General features: G+C 39.6%; 2 protein-coding genes across 2 annotated transcripts; both read right to left on the reverse strand.

The window, feature by feature from the left end:
- Positions 1–215: 215 nt before the first annotated feature.
- LOC136676054 (inositol monophosphatase 3-like) lies at positions 216–6,637 on the reverse strand. Its single transcript, XM_066652906.1, has 6 exons — positions 6,500–6,637; positions 5,248–5,625; positions 3,887–4,046; positions 3,261–3,356; positions 2,355–2,516; positions 216–716 (listed from the first exon to the last, which is right to left on the reverse strand). The coding sequence occupies exons 2-6, from the start codon at positions 5,584–5,586 to the stop codon at positions 448–450; spliced, it is 1,026 nt and encodes a 341-aa protein (XP_066509003.1). The 5' UTR covers positions 5,587–5,625; positions 6,500–6,637; the 3' UTR covers positions 216–447.
- Positions 6,638–7,385: 748 nt separating this feature from the next.
- On the reverse strand, positions 7,386–13,058 carry LOC136675806 (mitochondrial fission factor homolog A-like). The gene is made up of 7 exons (XM_066652565.1): positions 12,829–13,058; positions 12,166–12,369; positions 11,748–11,923; positions 11,532–11,620; positions 10,900–11,064; positions 9,111–9,198; positions 7,386–8,601 (listed from the first exon to the last, which is right to left on the reverse strand). Exons 2-7 carry the CDS (start codon positions 12,356–12,358, stop codon positions 8,470–8,472), a joined length of 843 nt encoding a protein of 280 aa, XP_066508662.1. The 5' UTR covers positions 12,359–12,369; positions 12,829–13,058; the 3' UTR covers positions 7,386–8,469.
- Between the last annotated feature and the right edge of the window lie 1,822 nt (positions 13,059–14,880).

Here is a 14,880-nt window from a genome sequence, read left to right on the forward strand (position 1 = left end):
CTACATTTAGATTAAAAAGGTGCAATTGTGAAAACGTGACGTTTCGGCAAATTACAGCTTTAATAACTTCATTGCACTGAACATAATGAGAGAACGTACCGAGGTCTGAGATTTGTGCTGAACATGGGGATTAATAATTATTCACACGGCATGACCGAGTCCCTGCCCTTTCTTATGATGTATAATCAAAATTTAAAGACTTCTTCAGGAAGAATAACCCAGACTTTAAACATTTTTACATGTTAAGCACGGACAGTTTAACCCATTATTCACCACAAAGTCTCTGCCTCAGGCCCAGAAAAAAGCTTCTAGTAAACACTATTCACCTCTGAGGAACTGAGTGGCTGCCTCAGTCACATTCACCTTGTGCTTTAACAGGTTCTTCATCATTTAAACATAAGTCTGTTGTGGCCCTCAAATGAGCCAAAGCGTTACGGACCACCCCCTTCAGTATTTATTCTCGTCCCATGGTGGGAGTCTGTTGACAAGAGCTTTGTGGTCAATGTGGATGCTGGCCAGCACGCCGCCTGTGTTCTTTTCCGAGCCTGTGTAGTCGATCTCGTCCCCTTTAAGGGTGGTCAAGTGACCCCCTACAGCTTTTAAAATGGCGTTTCCGGCGCAGATGTCCCACTTTTTAATAAATGTCACATGGATGTACATATCGGCTTTCTCGTATTTTTCATCAGTGGCATCCAGAAGAGCGAGCACTTTGTATCCTGCGAAAGCAAAAACATTCATTCTTACATTTTCATTCATTTGTTCATTCATTCATTCATTTTCAGTAATGCTTCATTCTGATGAGGGCCACATGGGTCCAGAGCCTGCATGGAATCACTGTTCCAAATGAAGGAACACACCTCGAACAGAGCTCGGGTCCAGCAAGGGACCATATTTAGCTCACAAAAAATTAGACAATGGCATGTAATGACATGAAATTCTCTTAAAAATGTTCAACCAGCTAGTGTAGAGCCTCCTCAGAAGTGAAGAGGCTGTTAGTGCAGCAAAGAAGAACAAAGTTACTATTAATGCTCTTCATTTCAGAAGAGATTCTGGATGAGACAATGTCCACAAACATTTATATGGTGCCAAAATAGGTTCTAAAATTCTGAGAACCGAAAAACGGAATATTTCTGTATATAATCGTCTATTTTGAGGTTAATATTCCTGAAGAATCCATTTTCGGATTCAGGGCTTAACTTCAGCAGCCAATGACTGGCTAGATTCAACCCCCTCCGGTCAAAGGTCAAAAGCAAGAAACGTCTGCAGGCGACAGCGAGACTGAGAGAAGCGCAACTGAGAAAAGGCAGAATGAAAGCGAATCACATTCTTCAAGAATATTAACCCCAAAATAGACGATTGCATACAGAAATATTCTGTTTATAAACCTGTTTTATAACTCTCAATATTAATGACAGTTATCTCAATTACAAAATGACATTTATTGATTACGGATTCTGTGTTTTGGTTCTCGGAACTTTATTTTGACGCCTTACCTTTAACCATGCATTTTAATTTACTGGTTGTCTATGAAATGATCAGGAGTTTCAGAGAGCAGGAGACATAAAGCCAACATTTAAAGCTTCTCTATACACTCTTAGAACAAAAGACAGGCAGCAATTCATAATCACTCTACAGCACCTGTTCTACGGCATAGGAAAATATAATATATGGCTCAAGGTAAGAAGCTCAGAATCTCTTAGTGGAGAGAAACCATCCCCAAAAAGTAGTTGTTTTAATAAATGTACCATTGACTGTGTCAGATATGACTTTCTAGCTGGAGATACCGAAAACAGACACAGCTAAAGCTTAAAAAAAAACACCACTCACTGCTGCCCTCTACAGGGAGCGTTTTTCACAAAGCAGTTCGTCAGACACAGTAAAATCGGAGGACTGTCCCGTACACTGTCAGAACATTTGTCACTGTGGTTGTACCCTCAAGGGAACATATTTGTACATTTAATTAGGGAACATCATTGTACCTTATTCTATTATAAGTGTAGATTTTAAAATTGTGTTGATTTCATACGCCTCATTTCATGTCCAGGACTTTTATTATGTTACTTTATTTGACACCGTTCTAAAATGAAAACTTACAAATATTCATCTCTCCTTCTAGAGAAGAGAATGTAACGTACCTTTAGGGAAGACAACAGGACTTTAACAGCACTGCTGTACCCTTAAAGGTACAAAAGGTAGTTGTTTTAATAAATGCAACCGACCTTTGTACACTGGTTTTGACTAGTTTTTATCTAAAAGACAAGGACGTCGGCAGTAGCGATGACTCAGCCTTAAAGTGAACTTATAATTCCTACTCCAGAAACCTTTGTAATAATGTGTTCTAATAAGTACGGTACCTGCGCCCCCTGCTGGAATGATCTCGGTACTGTTCCCAAAAGCCTGCTGGACAAAGCCCTTGACTTTTCCTGCATGTGAGCGGGACACGATGACCTTGGGGTTGAGGGAGTTGTAGGACTGTCGGGGTTTAATATTGGTTGCTCCGTCCACCATTCCCCAAGCTGAGAAATAAAAGAGGACACAGTTCAGTAACAAGTAATAACTAATCCTTTCTAAGTGTATCTCCCACATCAGATTAAGAATCAAACTGCTCTGAAATCCTTGAATGAGTTTATGCTTCATAGTAAACATCAACAACAACAATGTCTGAGATTCTGTACCAACAACAAGCGTGGTACAGAATCTCAGACATATCCAGGCCACTATATATCTGATTAACAATGATTTTATAAAGTGAGGAACTGGTGAAAAGGGAAAATAAACAAGGAAATTAACAGTAGCTGTGTCGAGTGAAAAATGTAAGGTGGAAATTAAGTTGGCGAATGCCTTTTCATTGGGTAGAGGTTTAAATAAAATGGCGTAAACATTTCTGTGTAAATATAAGTGAATTATTGCTCATATTTTTTAGCTAAAATTCAAAGGTTCTTTAAGTTGTCTTGTGCTTGTTTGTGTAGGTTTCCTCAACTCAACCTGGCAACTCACATGAACTTTGCCTCTGGGGAGGAGGGGAGGCTTACTCACCCCGTTGATTTGAATTTGGACTGCAGAACCCTTTTTAAAAACTTACTATAAGTACTACTGATTGCTCCTTTAAACATGGAGTGGCTTCCCCTGTTTCATACTGTGAATTCGGGATGAGCGGCTCTGTAACACGTCTTTAAACATCACGTTGCCTTTATTTCCCCTTTTTCGTGTCAGGATTAAAGGTTTATTTGCTGTTGGTTTAAGCAGGTAAACAGACACACCTGTGTACCCAGTGAAGGGTTTGTGGATCACACCTACTACAGGCTCCCCCTCCACAGCCACACACACCATGGTGGTCACATACTGTTTCAGGTCTTCTGTTCAATAGAAGAAACAATAGAGGAGAAACAAAACACAGATCGTTATTGAACAACACCCTTGAAGAGGCAAACGTGGCATATTTCAACATAAGACTAAAACCACAAGGGCCATTCTGGAACAGCTGCACATGAGCTTCATGTCACCATTCTCAGTGATAAGGACTAGAAGTCTATAAGACCCCAGTACTGGGTTGTGGAGCAGTGGAACTGTGTTATCTGGAGTCCTGGAGCTCCATCCAATACCTTTAAGAGCAATTGTAGTGATGTGATCCAGAATTATCCTCCAACATCAGACCTCGTCTGATCAAAAGCACAGAAATGTTCCAAACCTCCTTAGACCAGTAGAGGCAGAGGAACAGAGGAACATCATGGCTATCATTCTGTACATTTCAGAACATATGTTTGTTTCTCTTGCACTGCTCCACAGCCCACTAGCAGATCCCTGCCACTGAGCACGGTGACCTCATGTGTGTCCACTGTAGGTCTGTACTGGGTCTACAAACGTCTGCTGTTTGGAATGAACAGACCTGTGTATTCCTGAGTGGCATCCAGCGGATCGATCCACACGGTCACGCTGTCTGCAGGAACCTCTTTTCCGGCCGGGACGTTGTTCAGGATCTCGGGAGGAATATACCGGTTCCAAACAGTGGCTTCTCCTTCAGAGTTATCACGCTCCTCTGAGTTCACCTGGAAAAGAGACACCAAACATCTGAACAAAAACATACACAAAGACATTCATTCATTCATTGTCTGAAACTGTTTATCCAGGTCAGGGTCGCAGTGGATCTGGAGCCTGCCCGGAATCACTGGGCACAAGGCGGGAACACACTCTGGAGGGGGCGCCAGTCCTTCACGGGGCAACACACACTCACACCGATGGACACTTTTGAGTTGCCAATCCACCTACCAACATTTGTTTTTGGACTGTTGGGGGGAAACCAAAGCACCTGGAGGAAACCCATGCGGACACAGGGAGAACACACCACACTCCTCACAGACAGTCCCACAGAGCCACAACCTCCAGGTCCCTAGAAATGTGTAAGAGTGACACTACCCCTACACAAAAACTCTTAATTTAAACTATTTTTTTATATAGATTATTATCTAATAATTTGTATAAAACAACTTAGATTGATGTGTTAATGATCCCAAAGGAAATGTAGCAAATATGTTGTTTCACGGATTATTAATAAAATAAATAATTGTAAGATGTTTAAGTGGTAAAAATAATATTTTTAAAGCTTATGAAAAATTTGATAATAATATTTTTAGCATGTTATTCAATCCTTTGTGAGAAGTAATATATAGGTTTGTTAAATAAAATAACTAATGTTATAGCTTACTGAAAACAATATTATATAATGAATTAATTTATTCATTTTAAAAAATCTTATAAAGTTGGAATTTTACATCTTACTAATTTTATTATCATAATAAAAGCCTAAAATGCTTTAGAACATCATTTTCCTATCTATCTATCTATCTTTTGTTACACTTATATAGCCTTTCTAGATACCCACGCTTTACAATCCACACTGCTCAGAACACTCAATCCACACACACACTGGCGAGAAGCGGCAGCCAAACGCGTACAGCGTACTCTCGACCAGGAACGACCGTCCACCTGGAGGACTGCATCGGGGAACTAGGATTTCACCCAGTACAGAGTGCCAATCCATATCTGGGTGCACACAGACAGAAGCAGAAGCCAATTCATGGACAACATGGAAACTCCACCCAGATGGGACTTGAACCCAAGATCCCACTGCTGGGAGGCGAATGTGCTAACCACTAAGCTATTAATGATGTGTTGTCAACCTTTTCTCCAGCCGACATGTTAATATTTTTAAACAAATCTAATATCTGCAGGTGTAGCTGTGATAAACACCTGTATGTAAGGGAAGGTGTTTTTGATCAGGTAGTACATCTTCCGGTGGGAGTTCAGGTCTCCGAGTGTGAGCATCTCATTGGCCCCTTCCTTGGTCTTTCCCTTGGATCTCTCTTCGAGTGTGTTCTCCAGACGGATGCGCTTCACCTCCCTGCCTCCCTGCACCGCTGCCTCCATAGAGAGGGCTAACAGCTCACGCAGGTCCACCGTCCTCTTCTGCCTCAGAGCGGCCAGTCTGCTGGACAGTACCCCGGCGTACAGGTGGTAAATGACGCCCAGCCCCAGTAGACAGAACACAGCCACGCCCAGAGGAGACAGACGAATCCCCATCGGTGCCATCTTGCCTCTGCTGGTGCTTCAAACCCTGCGCTCTCCTCCCTGAGGGAGAAATGAACATTAGGGCTACAGGTGTTTAGTGGGAGAAAGAAACCTAACTATGGGTACAGTAACTACATTTAGATGCACATTAGAAGTTCAGTAAACATTAAATGTGATTGTCAAACATGCTTTAACTGAGAGTGTTCCACAAAATGTTGTCTCTGCCTTTACCCCACACACTAGTGCTCTGGAGGGTGTGAGCACACCAAAGAGCAGTGGGCAGCCGTCCCAGCACCCTTGTGCAAGGGCACTTCAGCCATGCATACTGAGGGAGGTGAAATTGCTGTTCTTTCACTTCCACCACTCCCATGACCCCAGCCGTCAATCTTCAACTTTCAATAGTATCTAAATAATACCAGCACCCAGAAACACAATTTTGGTCTTAAATGAATGTAAAAAATATAATAAAATCCATCAGTTCAAAACTCATATTTTAACTCATAATGTAATACCATTTTACTGATAATATTACATTCCTGGGAGCTGATAAGCCTACATTTTCATGTTGACCATATGTTGTACCTTGTTAGTGGAGAAAGTAATGTGGAATTATTACAGTAATAGGCTCCACACTTTCTTAATGGGAACGGCAGCATAAACAAAAATATCAGATGTGTGTGGAATCAGTCACAGGTCCGCTTTTAAACCATTAGGATCGTTTACAGAGTGATGTTAAACCAGAAAAACACAGGCTACCTGTATTTACTGACTACTGCACACAATTATTAACGACACAATTAAACAACTAGCTATAAGTCTTAACATGGTCTGTTTCCATGTAAATGTTTTGATTTGAAGCGTGTGAACGCAGTGTAACGTTAATATAGAGAACTAACGTTTAGAACCAACAAGAATGCGATTTTCACTAACTCACCGCGTCTCTCCACTCCAGACTATTCCTTTCAAACCGCTGTCAGGAACAGCAGATTTTTACAAGCCCTCAAACAAATGTTTCAGTGTGAGAGAGACACAGCTCCTCAGTCCTGAACAGACTCTGGTTTGTTCCACGTCCGCGGTGGATGACGGCGCACACGCAGAACAAGGGCTCTATTTCAAATCACACCTTACTCCCTACATAGTGAATAACACAGGTCACGAAACTATCTGTTACGCACTTCGATGGTCTACTACATGCTTTACAGCTTATGGGTGCATTTAAAGTGTTTTGCGATAAAAATGCTAACCAAATGATCTACGTGTGTTTGTCGGACCCCTTACTGTAAGACCTACCTAGTGCACTACATAGCGGGTACAGAAACGTTTTAGATTCAGCCCTACACAAAAACACATATTTTTCTTCCAGGTCAAAAGACCACTGCCTGTGTTCCAATTCTCGGCTGTCGGAGACAGGAAGTGCCCTATATAGTGCACTTACTACACACATACATACAATGCCGTTTTTATATTAATTAAAGCATAACAAATCCATATTCTGTTAACAAAGGCAATGTCTGTTAAAAAATGTACACCAATTAAACTGCAAAAAACTAATAACTCTCTCTCTCAATATATATATATATATATATATATATATATATATCTATGAAAATATATTCCCTGTCCTGCCTCCATCAAGCCTTCTGCCACTTGCTCGCAGCTTGAAAGCCCTACCCATTTGAGAGGACTGGTTCCTTGGGTTTACGGTGTAAGAAACCCTGTCTGTTTGAGGCTGTTTTGGAACACTGCAGTGCTCACTGCTGTACATTTCAGTCAGTGCAAATTTGACACAATTGAATTCACCATGAAAGCTTTATTTTATAAATGTAATACTGTGAACGGATGACTGAAGTTTTGGTTCATAAGGCATGATTATGCAAATGAACAGAGATGATGCGTCCCATAACTTTGAGGCATGTAATAATAATAAGCAGTTATATTTTTTTGACCTAATATTTAGCGGAGGTAGCTGAAAGATTCACATGTGGTAAAGTAAATAAATTATTATTAAACAACACAAATATTCAGATATTCACAAAACACCTTGTCTCAGTGGAATGCCTGTTATTATTCAGCACATGCTCCAGATTTACACAACACAGCTATACAACAGGACACTTAAACTCTCTTATGTTACAACATTTACAACAGACTCATGCTATGCAATGATTAATTACTGCCAACACTCGAATTGAGAAGAGATGGGAACAATGTACACAAAGCCATTTACAATTTAAATATAATTACACCTTCTATGGTACACTGGGTCTATGGGCATTTGACTCCAACTAAACTTGACCAAACTGGTTGATCTGGTGGCTAGTAACGCTGACCTGAATTATGAAAAATATGTATTTTACCAGTTATTTTGTGGGATTATTTAAGAGGGTGTAATGCGTGTCCATGATCACTGTAATCAGAAATGTGATTAGCCTTAGACGCTGGCATGTTAAGAATATGTAAAGGTGGCATAAATCTAGATGGTTTGTTCATTTTGTTGTTCAGATTTTGCAGAAAATAGCTGGTTTTAGCTGAATTTAGATGGAAATAGTGTACTGTACAACTCAGAAACCACCCTTCGTTTAGTCATTATCAAGTCAAAATGGCCTTTAAGTATAAGATATGCATTTTTTTTTTCAGAAGATATTTCTGAAGAGATTAAGAATCTATTTGCATAAGAATTGAAAAAGTGAAAAAAAACAAAAAAACAGGCTTTTTCCAGTGCAGGGGTCTGGATGGAGAGCAAAGGAAACTGACCAAAAAATAAAAAAGACAACATTCACGGGAAATCAAATAAATATTGTGTGGTCTCTGACTTTTTCACAGCGCTTTTAGATTTATACAAAATCTACATTTGAGAGCCGGGGTTCTAAATGATGTAGTGAAACAAAGCCTCAGTTTCGGTGGTCAGCGACGGAGCCAGATCCATGTGTTGACCAACCAGAATGCCACAGTGAGCGAATACATGACCATCTCCCGCTTGGCTCTCTCTTTATTCTCGTGTTCCAGGAGCTGAAGTCTCCGGTTCAGCTTTATGATCTGTTCAGTCAAAAAATAAAGAATGGATTTAAAGAAACAGATCACAAAAATGATTGAGGGTGATTCAAAAACCAAGGTCATGTTCTACCCATGCATTCCCCCACATCTACGAATTTGTTGGACATATTTTACAGAGCTTTTAAATTTTAAAGAGAAACACTGGTACAGCTTTTGAAAACGTTCAAATTTGCTCCATAACATTACATTTCCTGTTTAAGATGCTACGCCAATTAACAGTTCATTTTCCTTTTAACTTAGCTACACTGTCATTTAATAACACTACACATTAGATCAGATATATGAAATAGATACAAATAAACAAATGTGTTTCTCATACTGTGACCCTGAAAGGGACTAAGCTGAAAAGAAGATGACGATGGTGATGTTAATGTTTCTCATTGTGTTCAAAGTAATCTTTGGTAAAGTTTGCATTAAAGGATATAGCTCGGTGAACAGTTCAAAATGGATGAGTGTGAATACAGGTTGTCTTTGGAGCAGTGATTTTGTACCTGTCGTCTCAGTGCTGCAGCGTCTACTAAAGACGTGTCATCTGGAGTGTTCTCCACAATATTCTCTAAAGTCACAAGAGCTGTTCTGCTGTGAAAAGAAAAACCACAGAGCGCATTTAAGTATTCATCGTGACCCTATGGAGATAATATACAGAGCATCGCTAAAGTCTTACATTCATACACAGTTTGGGCCAATTCTTGGAAGTCCTAGGACTTTATAAGGGCCCTTTAGGACACAGAGAGAAGACAGCACTTTTCAATCACACCCCTGTCCTCAATTTCCTGTCAGTCATGAGGATCAAACTGGCAACCTTCGAGGAGATCTCAAGTTTGCTTCTCTCATACTGTGTGAGTTTCAGCAATCCCGAGTTGACCTACTTATTAACAAATATAAACATGGCATTAAACTGCATTAACCCCCAGCCCACTGCAACGCCCCCCCCCCCCCCCCCCCCACACACACTCCTCATGATGAATGTGCATTGCTTCCATTACAGCAGTTCAAGGGAGCGGAACATAACAAAGCCACAGCAATATTCCCCATTCTGTGTTTAAAATATTTCTCAGCCTCTGTGCTCTCAGCCCACTCTGTGCTCCAGGGTAAATCTGTCCTCACTGCTCCAGCTTTGCCTCGCTCTCCCCCACAAAAACAAATCACAGCCTTCACAGCCTTCCCTGATTTACAGCAGTGGTTCCCAGTGATGCTGCTGCACTCTATAACACAAGAGTATACACCAACTACATAAAAGTTTGGTATTTTTTTTACTGTTCCCATACATCTGATGCAACTAATCAGCTACTTAACAACCAAAGCTGTTAGGAGTGTGTTGGAGTTGTTAAAACCCCACAAAAACAATCAACTTTCCACTGCTACAACCACAGAAACCTGCAGAACCATAAGAAGCTTATAAAGGTCACACATTATCAACAGCGACCACAGACTGTACTTGTAAAACTTTAACAATTAGTATCAATTCACAAATTAATATACGCACTAATTAAAATAAAACATGAACAAATATGCCTCTGTCACAATTTTATTTTAGTGTGTTGCAGGCATCAGTTTCAAAATTTGATGATGTCTTAAAAATAGAACTACTTTAGACATTGAAAACATCGAATATCTATTAATTATTTTTGGGTTTGATAAATAAAGATAATATCATGATATTTCAGAGTATTTTGGCGATAATTATATTCTTGGCAATATGAAAAAGCACTGAAAAATATTTGTATTAATTCCCAGAATGCACTATTGCAGGAAGGTAAATGACATATCAATATTAATTAGATTAAATTTATAATACAATTCATTTTTATTTAAATTATTATATATAACGTTTTATTTTCGTACAAATCTAACAATTTCAAACATTCAGAAGGAACAACAAATAAATGTGTAAACATCTGCTTATTTTGTAAACAAATGTAACTTATCAAGGTTCTGACATATTATATGTATAAAATACATAGAATATTGATATTTTATATCCAAACCACCACCACACAACTGGAGTCTTTTGGAGCAAATTCTTTGAAATCATGGCAAATTTCCGTGCCTAATCATTGTGTCTAAATGACTCACGTAATGAATGAATGCCATATATTACGTGTAACTGGATGATGTCATTACATAAACAAGTCAGAATATTACGATAATCACATACTTTGCGATATTATTGCGCATAACACAATCTAGCACAGCCCTAGATTTCGGTTTTTCTAGCATTTTTAAAGTGTCCTAATTTGAAAATGGGGAATGGGGTTAATGTGTGTATAATGTACTGACCCATGGTGTCGGTCATCCAGCATGGACAGGACCTGCTCGTAGGCTCGGCGTGTTGTGCACTGGATGTAGGACAGGACTCCACTTGCGCTGTACAGGTTCGGACAGTCCTCTGGGCTGATGAGAGGAGGGCAAGCTCGGATCGGAGCATTGGGAGATGGACTTGCTCTGGTCAGGAACAGAATCATAAGTAAAAAGTTTAATATTAATATTTTATACATTTTATATGAGTTAATGATTTTACTGATGAAAGTCCTCATATTGTTACCGTCAAATTTAAACATTTATCTAAAAATTGTAACAGAGAATGAAAAAACCTTCTTAACTTTAAATAGACGTCAATGAAAAAGATTTTATTCCAAATAATTTTGGAGCATTTCTATTGGTTCATTCATCATGAACCTTTACCACATGTAAAAGGAAGGTACTGTGTTAAAATAACCTAGTAAACTAAAACAGAAAACTGAAACAGACATTAAAATATTCAGACATAAACAATACCAATGGACACACCTCACTGAAGAATGACCTCTGAGTAAGTGACAGTGACACAGAGAGAGAGAGAGAGAGAGAGAGAGAGAGAGAGAGAGTGCCTAGGCTGTGTGAAGAGATACATTTTGTGTGCTTATACTCACCCTTCATATTTGTTTATCTGGCCATTGTAACGGACAGCTGAGTGCTCACCGATACTGCGGTCACGCCTCGACCTCATGTGAGAATGGGTCTAATGGCATCATAATAATGACAATTAAATAACCAAGGTTGATGATATTTATAAACATCAGGTTTCACAACAGATAAAACAAACAGATATGGACTATAAAACAATAGGGCAATATTGGATTCAGTACCTCCTCTTTCAATTGAGCTCGTGGTCCCATGGGCTGTTCTGGCTCAAGGAAGTCCAGTGGCTGGTCTTTGAGGGTTAGGACATGAGGCGGAGCTATTAATTCCACAGACTCCATTGGGGTGGACTGAATCAGGTCTAGATCCCTGGGTCTGCTGAAGTGATCGTCATTACTGTCCCCTTTAGAAACCCATATGGTAAAGACATGAGTTACGCTATAGAAATGCAAGATATGATACACAATGCTAAGCAATATCTACAGGACTACAATATGGTGAGTCATTCAATGTGTGACAGTCCACTGCACAAAGACGACTACTACCAGCACTGAGATGTATACTCTACTCATTATTTGAGTGTATGTACGACCATGTATTAGTTGTTTGTTGCTCGGTTTTATTAGTTAGAAGGACCTGACATACCTGCCACAACTATCCTCTCAGGGACATGCATCATGGTGCTGTGTGCAGTGTCCAGCAGAGGCCCGGGATATTCCTCAGAGGAGTTGGGTCCAATCTGGAGTCTGTTGGGGATCCTCATCTGCTGGCTGATCCCCTCTGTGTACTCCAGCTCATACTGAATACGGTTTATTTCAGCCATGTCCACCCCAGCCATTTTCCCCACAGCTGCAAGACATAAATATATTTAACGGTCAATATCCAACTGGACAATGTGTTCCTATTATATATTTCACATTAATAACACTAGCTAAGCCTAGATTATTTTAAACACATTATTATATATCCATATACATGTATGTAGCTAAATGTACACCCCACTAAAATATTTTGTGGTTTTGTAGCACCTGCTGTTAACGTTAGATTATTTAAGATTCAATTATCTACTACTATAACAAGTGAATACTAACTATCGTTTGTTTTTACAAGTGTTGGCTAACGTTATTCTCCGTTCCACCTTAAATGCTGAAATGCAACAGAACTGAATGAATGACTCTGTCAGGATGCGCCACTTAAGGTGGAATGGAGTTAAAAATAAATACAAAATAAATTGGGGAATAACGGCCAAACTCATCTTTATATTTCATACGCAACATTCAATGTCACCTAGCTAACAACATAACTAACCTTTTGCATCCGTCAGTGTGGTCTCTCTGTCGGTCCTTTCGCTTTCACATATCCAAAATGTCCCAACCGGTCTAGTTTGCACAAACCAGATAGACTTGTTAGACTAAACCTTCTGTTGCACGTATGTACGTCTTTTATTAGACTAATAAGGCCCGAAGAAATGCTAGATTAACCCCCGCAGGTAAAACCCAAGCGCTGTTGCCGTTTGCGAGAGGTTGTAATGGGCCTTGTCTACGTTCCAATCTGACACTTGTGCCCTACTCAGGGAGCCTATTGTGCAGAATTGTCTGTGTTCCAAACGGAGGTTTTTTTTTCTTAATTTACAGAAGTTTTAACCGCGCGTACATATAAAGCTTTTAAAACACAAGTTAAATGTCTAACTTAAAATGACGTGCTTCCAGGTATTAGCGTTTACGCTTAAAATAGTACAACTTATATATAGACTTTATATATATTAGTATATAAATTTGGATTCTGTTCCTTTAAGTAACATGGCCTTGGCACTATTTACAACTTAGTTCCCGTAGTGTAGTGGTTATCACGTTCGCCTAACACGCGAAAGGTCCTCGGTTCGAAACCGGGCGGGAACAAGTAATGCATTATTTTTTGTAGTCTGCCTTGTGTGTTGTTTTTAAACACTACAAGACTATAATGTATCTGCTGTAGTCAGCGGACGAGTTCTGTATCCTAAATAAAGGAAAGGTGAAGTTACATCTCTACATGTAAAACACAGGGATTCCTAGGAATAACTTCAGATTAAAGGCTAAGCACCAGCTCTATGAAACTGTCAAACAAATAAATACAGTGGAATTTGAGTTCCTAACTTGTGTTTATTGCTAGTCAGAAAACGTGTTATTTCTTACTAATTCAAAAATAAATTTCGTGAATCGTGAATAATGTTGGTTATTTAGCTACCTAAATACTGTCATAACAGTCAGTCATAACGGTGTTTTACCGCGGCGTTGTTCAGCTGTTGTCCACAAGTGACGTCACGGTTGCGTTCAAGAATTTCCGTAGCGAGCTCGGGTTTTTCCGTCAATTTAATAAAATTATCAGTTTTAAAGCAAATTAAGCTGCTATTTTCATTTTAATTCATGCTTATATGTGTCAGTAACTAAAATAATGTGAAATATTCATGGAGGTCCATTAAGTGGTGCTTAGCATTTAACAGTGTTGCGTTTTATAGTGTTTAACTGATGTTTTCGCCACTTGCAAGATTAATTATCTACCATTTATTTTTCACCATTTATTAATTACCACTCAGTCCCCATCTGGACCCTAAATTGTCTCTGTTCAGAATTACATATTTCGGAGTTATTATCATTATTATTTTTCAAACGCCTTAAATCCTCTAATGCCTTAAAAGTGTCTTACCTGTTACAGGTGTAACTCTACATCTTCGCCATTAAAGTGGAAATTCTCAGCCACGGTTCTCACCTTTTATTCACTCATTATACGACTGTTAGTGCATAAACAACATTACAAACACGCTAAATCACTCAGTACTTTATTTTTATCGAAGGGGGGTCTTCAATATGTGAGTTTCAGCCAGCAGGTGGCGCAAACTAACTACTAAAGTCTTATATGTGGACAGATGTGACAGTGGACTGTTTTGGTGTTGACGAGGAATTCATGTGACTGTCCTCTGGTAGGTCATTATTGGATATGAACTAAAATACTGACTGCAGGCTTTGATACTCTGACTTGTTCTCTGTTTTGCATTGATCTGATTTCCCCAATGAGGCAGTGAGGTCACTGAGGTCATCCAGGTCAACATGGTCAAATCAGACGTGAAGTGCTGGTGCTTGTCAGCGAGACGCCTTTCTAGTCACACTGCCTTTAACTATTAATAACAAACATCACACCAGTGCTGCAACCTTCCCTCAAGGTCACACCTTCCAGGACATTTCTGTGTTTCTTTAAGGCATCTTCACCCTCTCAGGTTGTCACTTATTGTTGTCTCCATGGTCACTCCTCATCACGTCCATTAGGAGCCTGTCCAGCGCTTGGATAAAACCTCAGGGGTCTGTTCAACACACTTTCACTTGCCTT

The sequence above is a fragment of the Hoplias malabaricus genome, chromosome X1 (genome assembly GCF_029633855.1).
Source record: "Hoplias malabaricus isolate fHopMal1 chromosome X1, fHopMal1.hap1, whole genome shotgun sequence".
Lineage (NCBI taxonomy): Eukaryota > Metazoa > Chordata > Actinopteri > Characiformes > Erythrinidae > Hoplias > Hoplias malabaricus.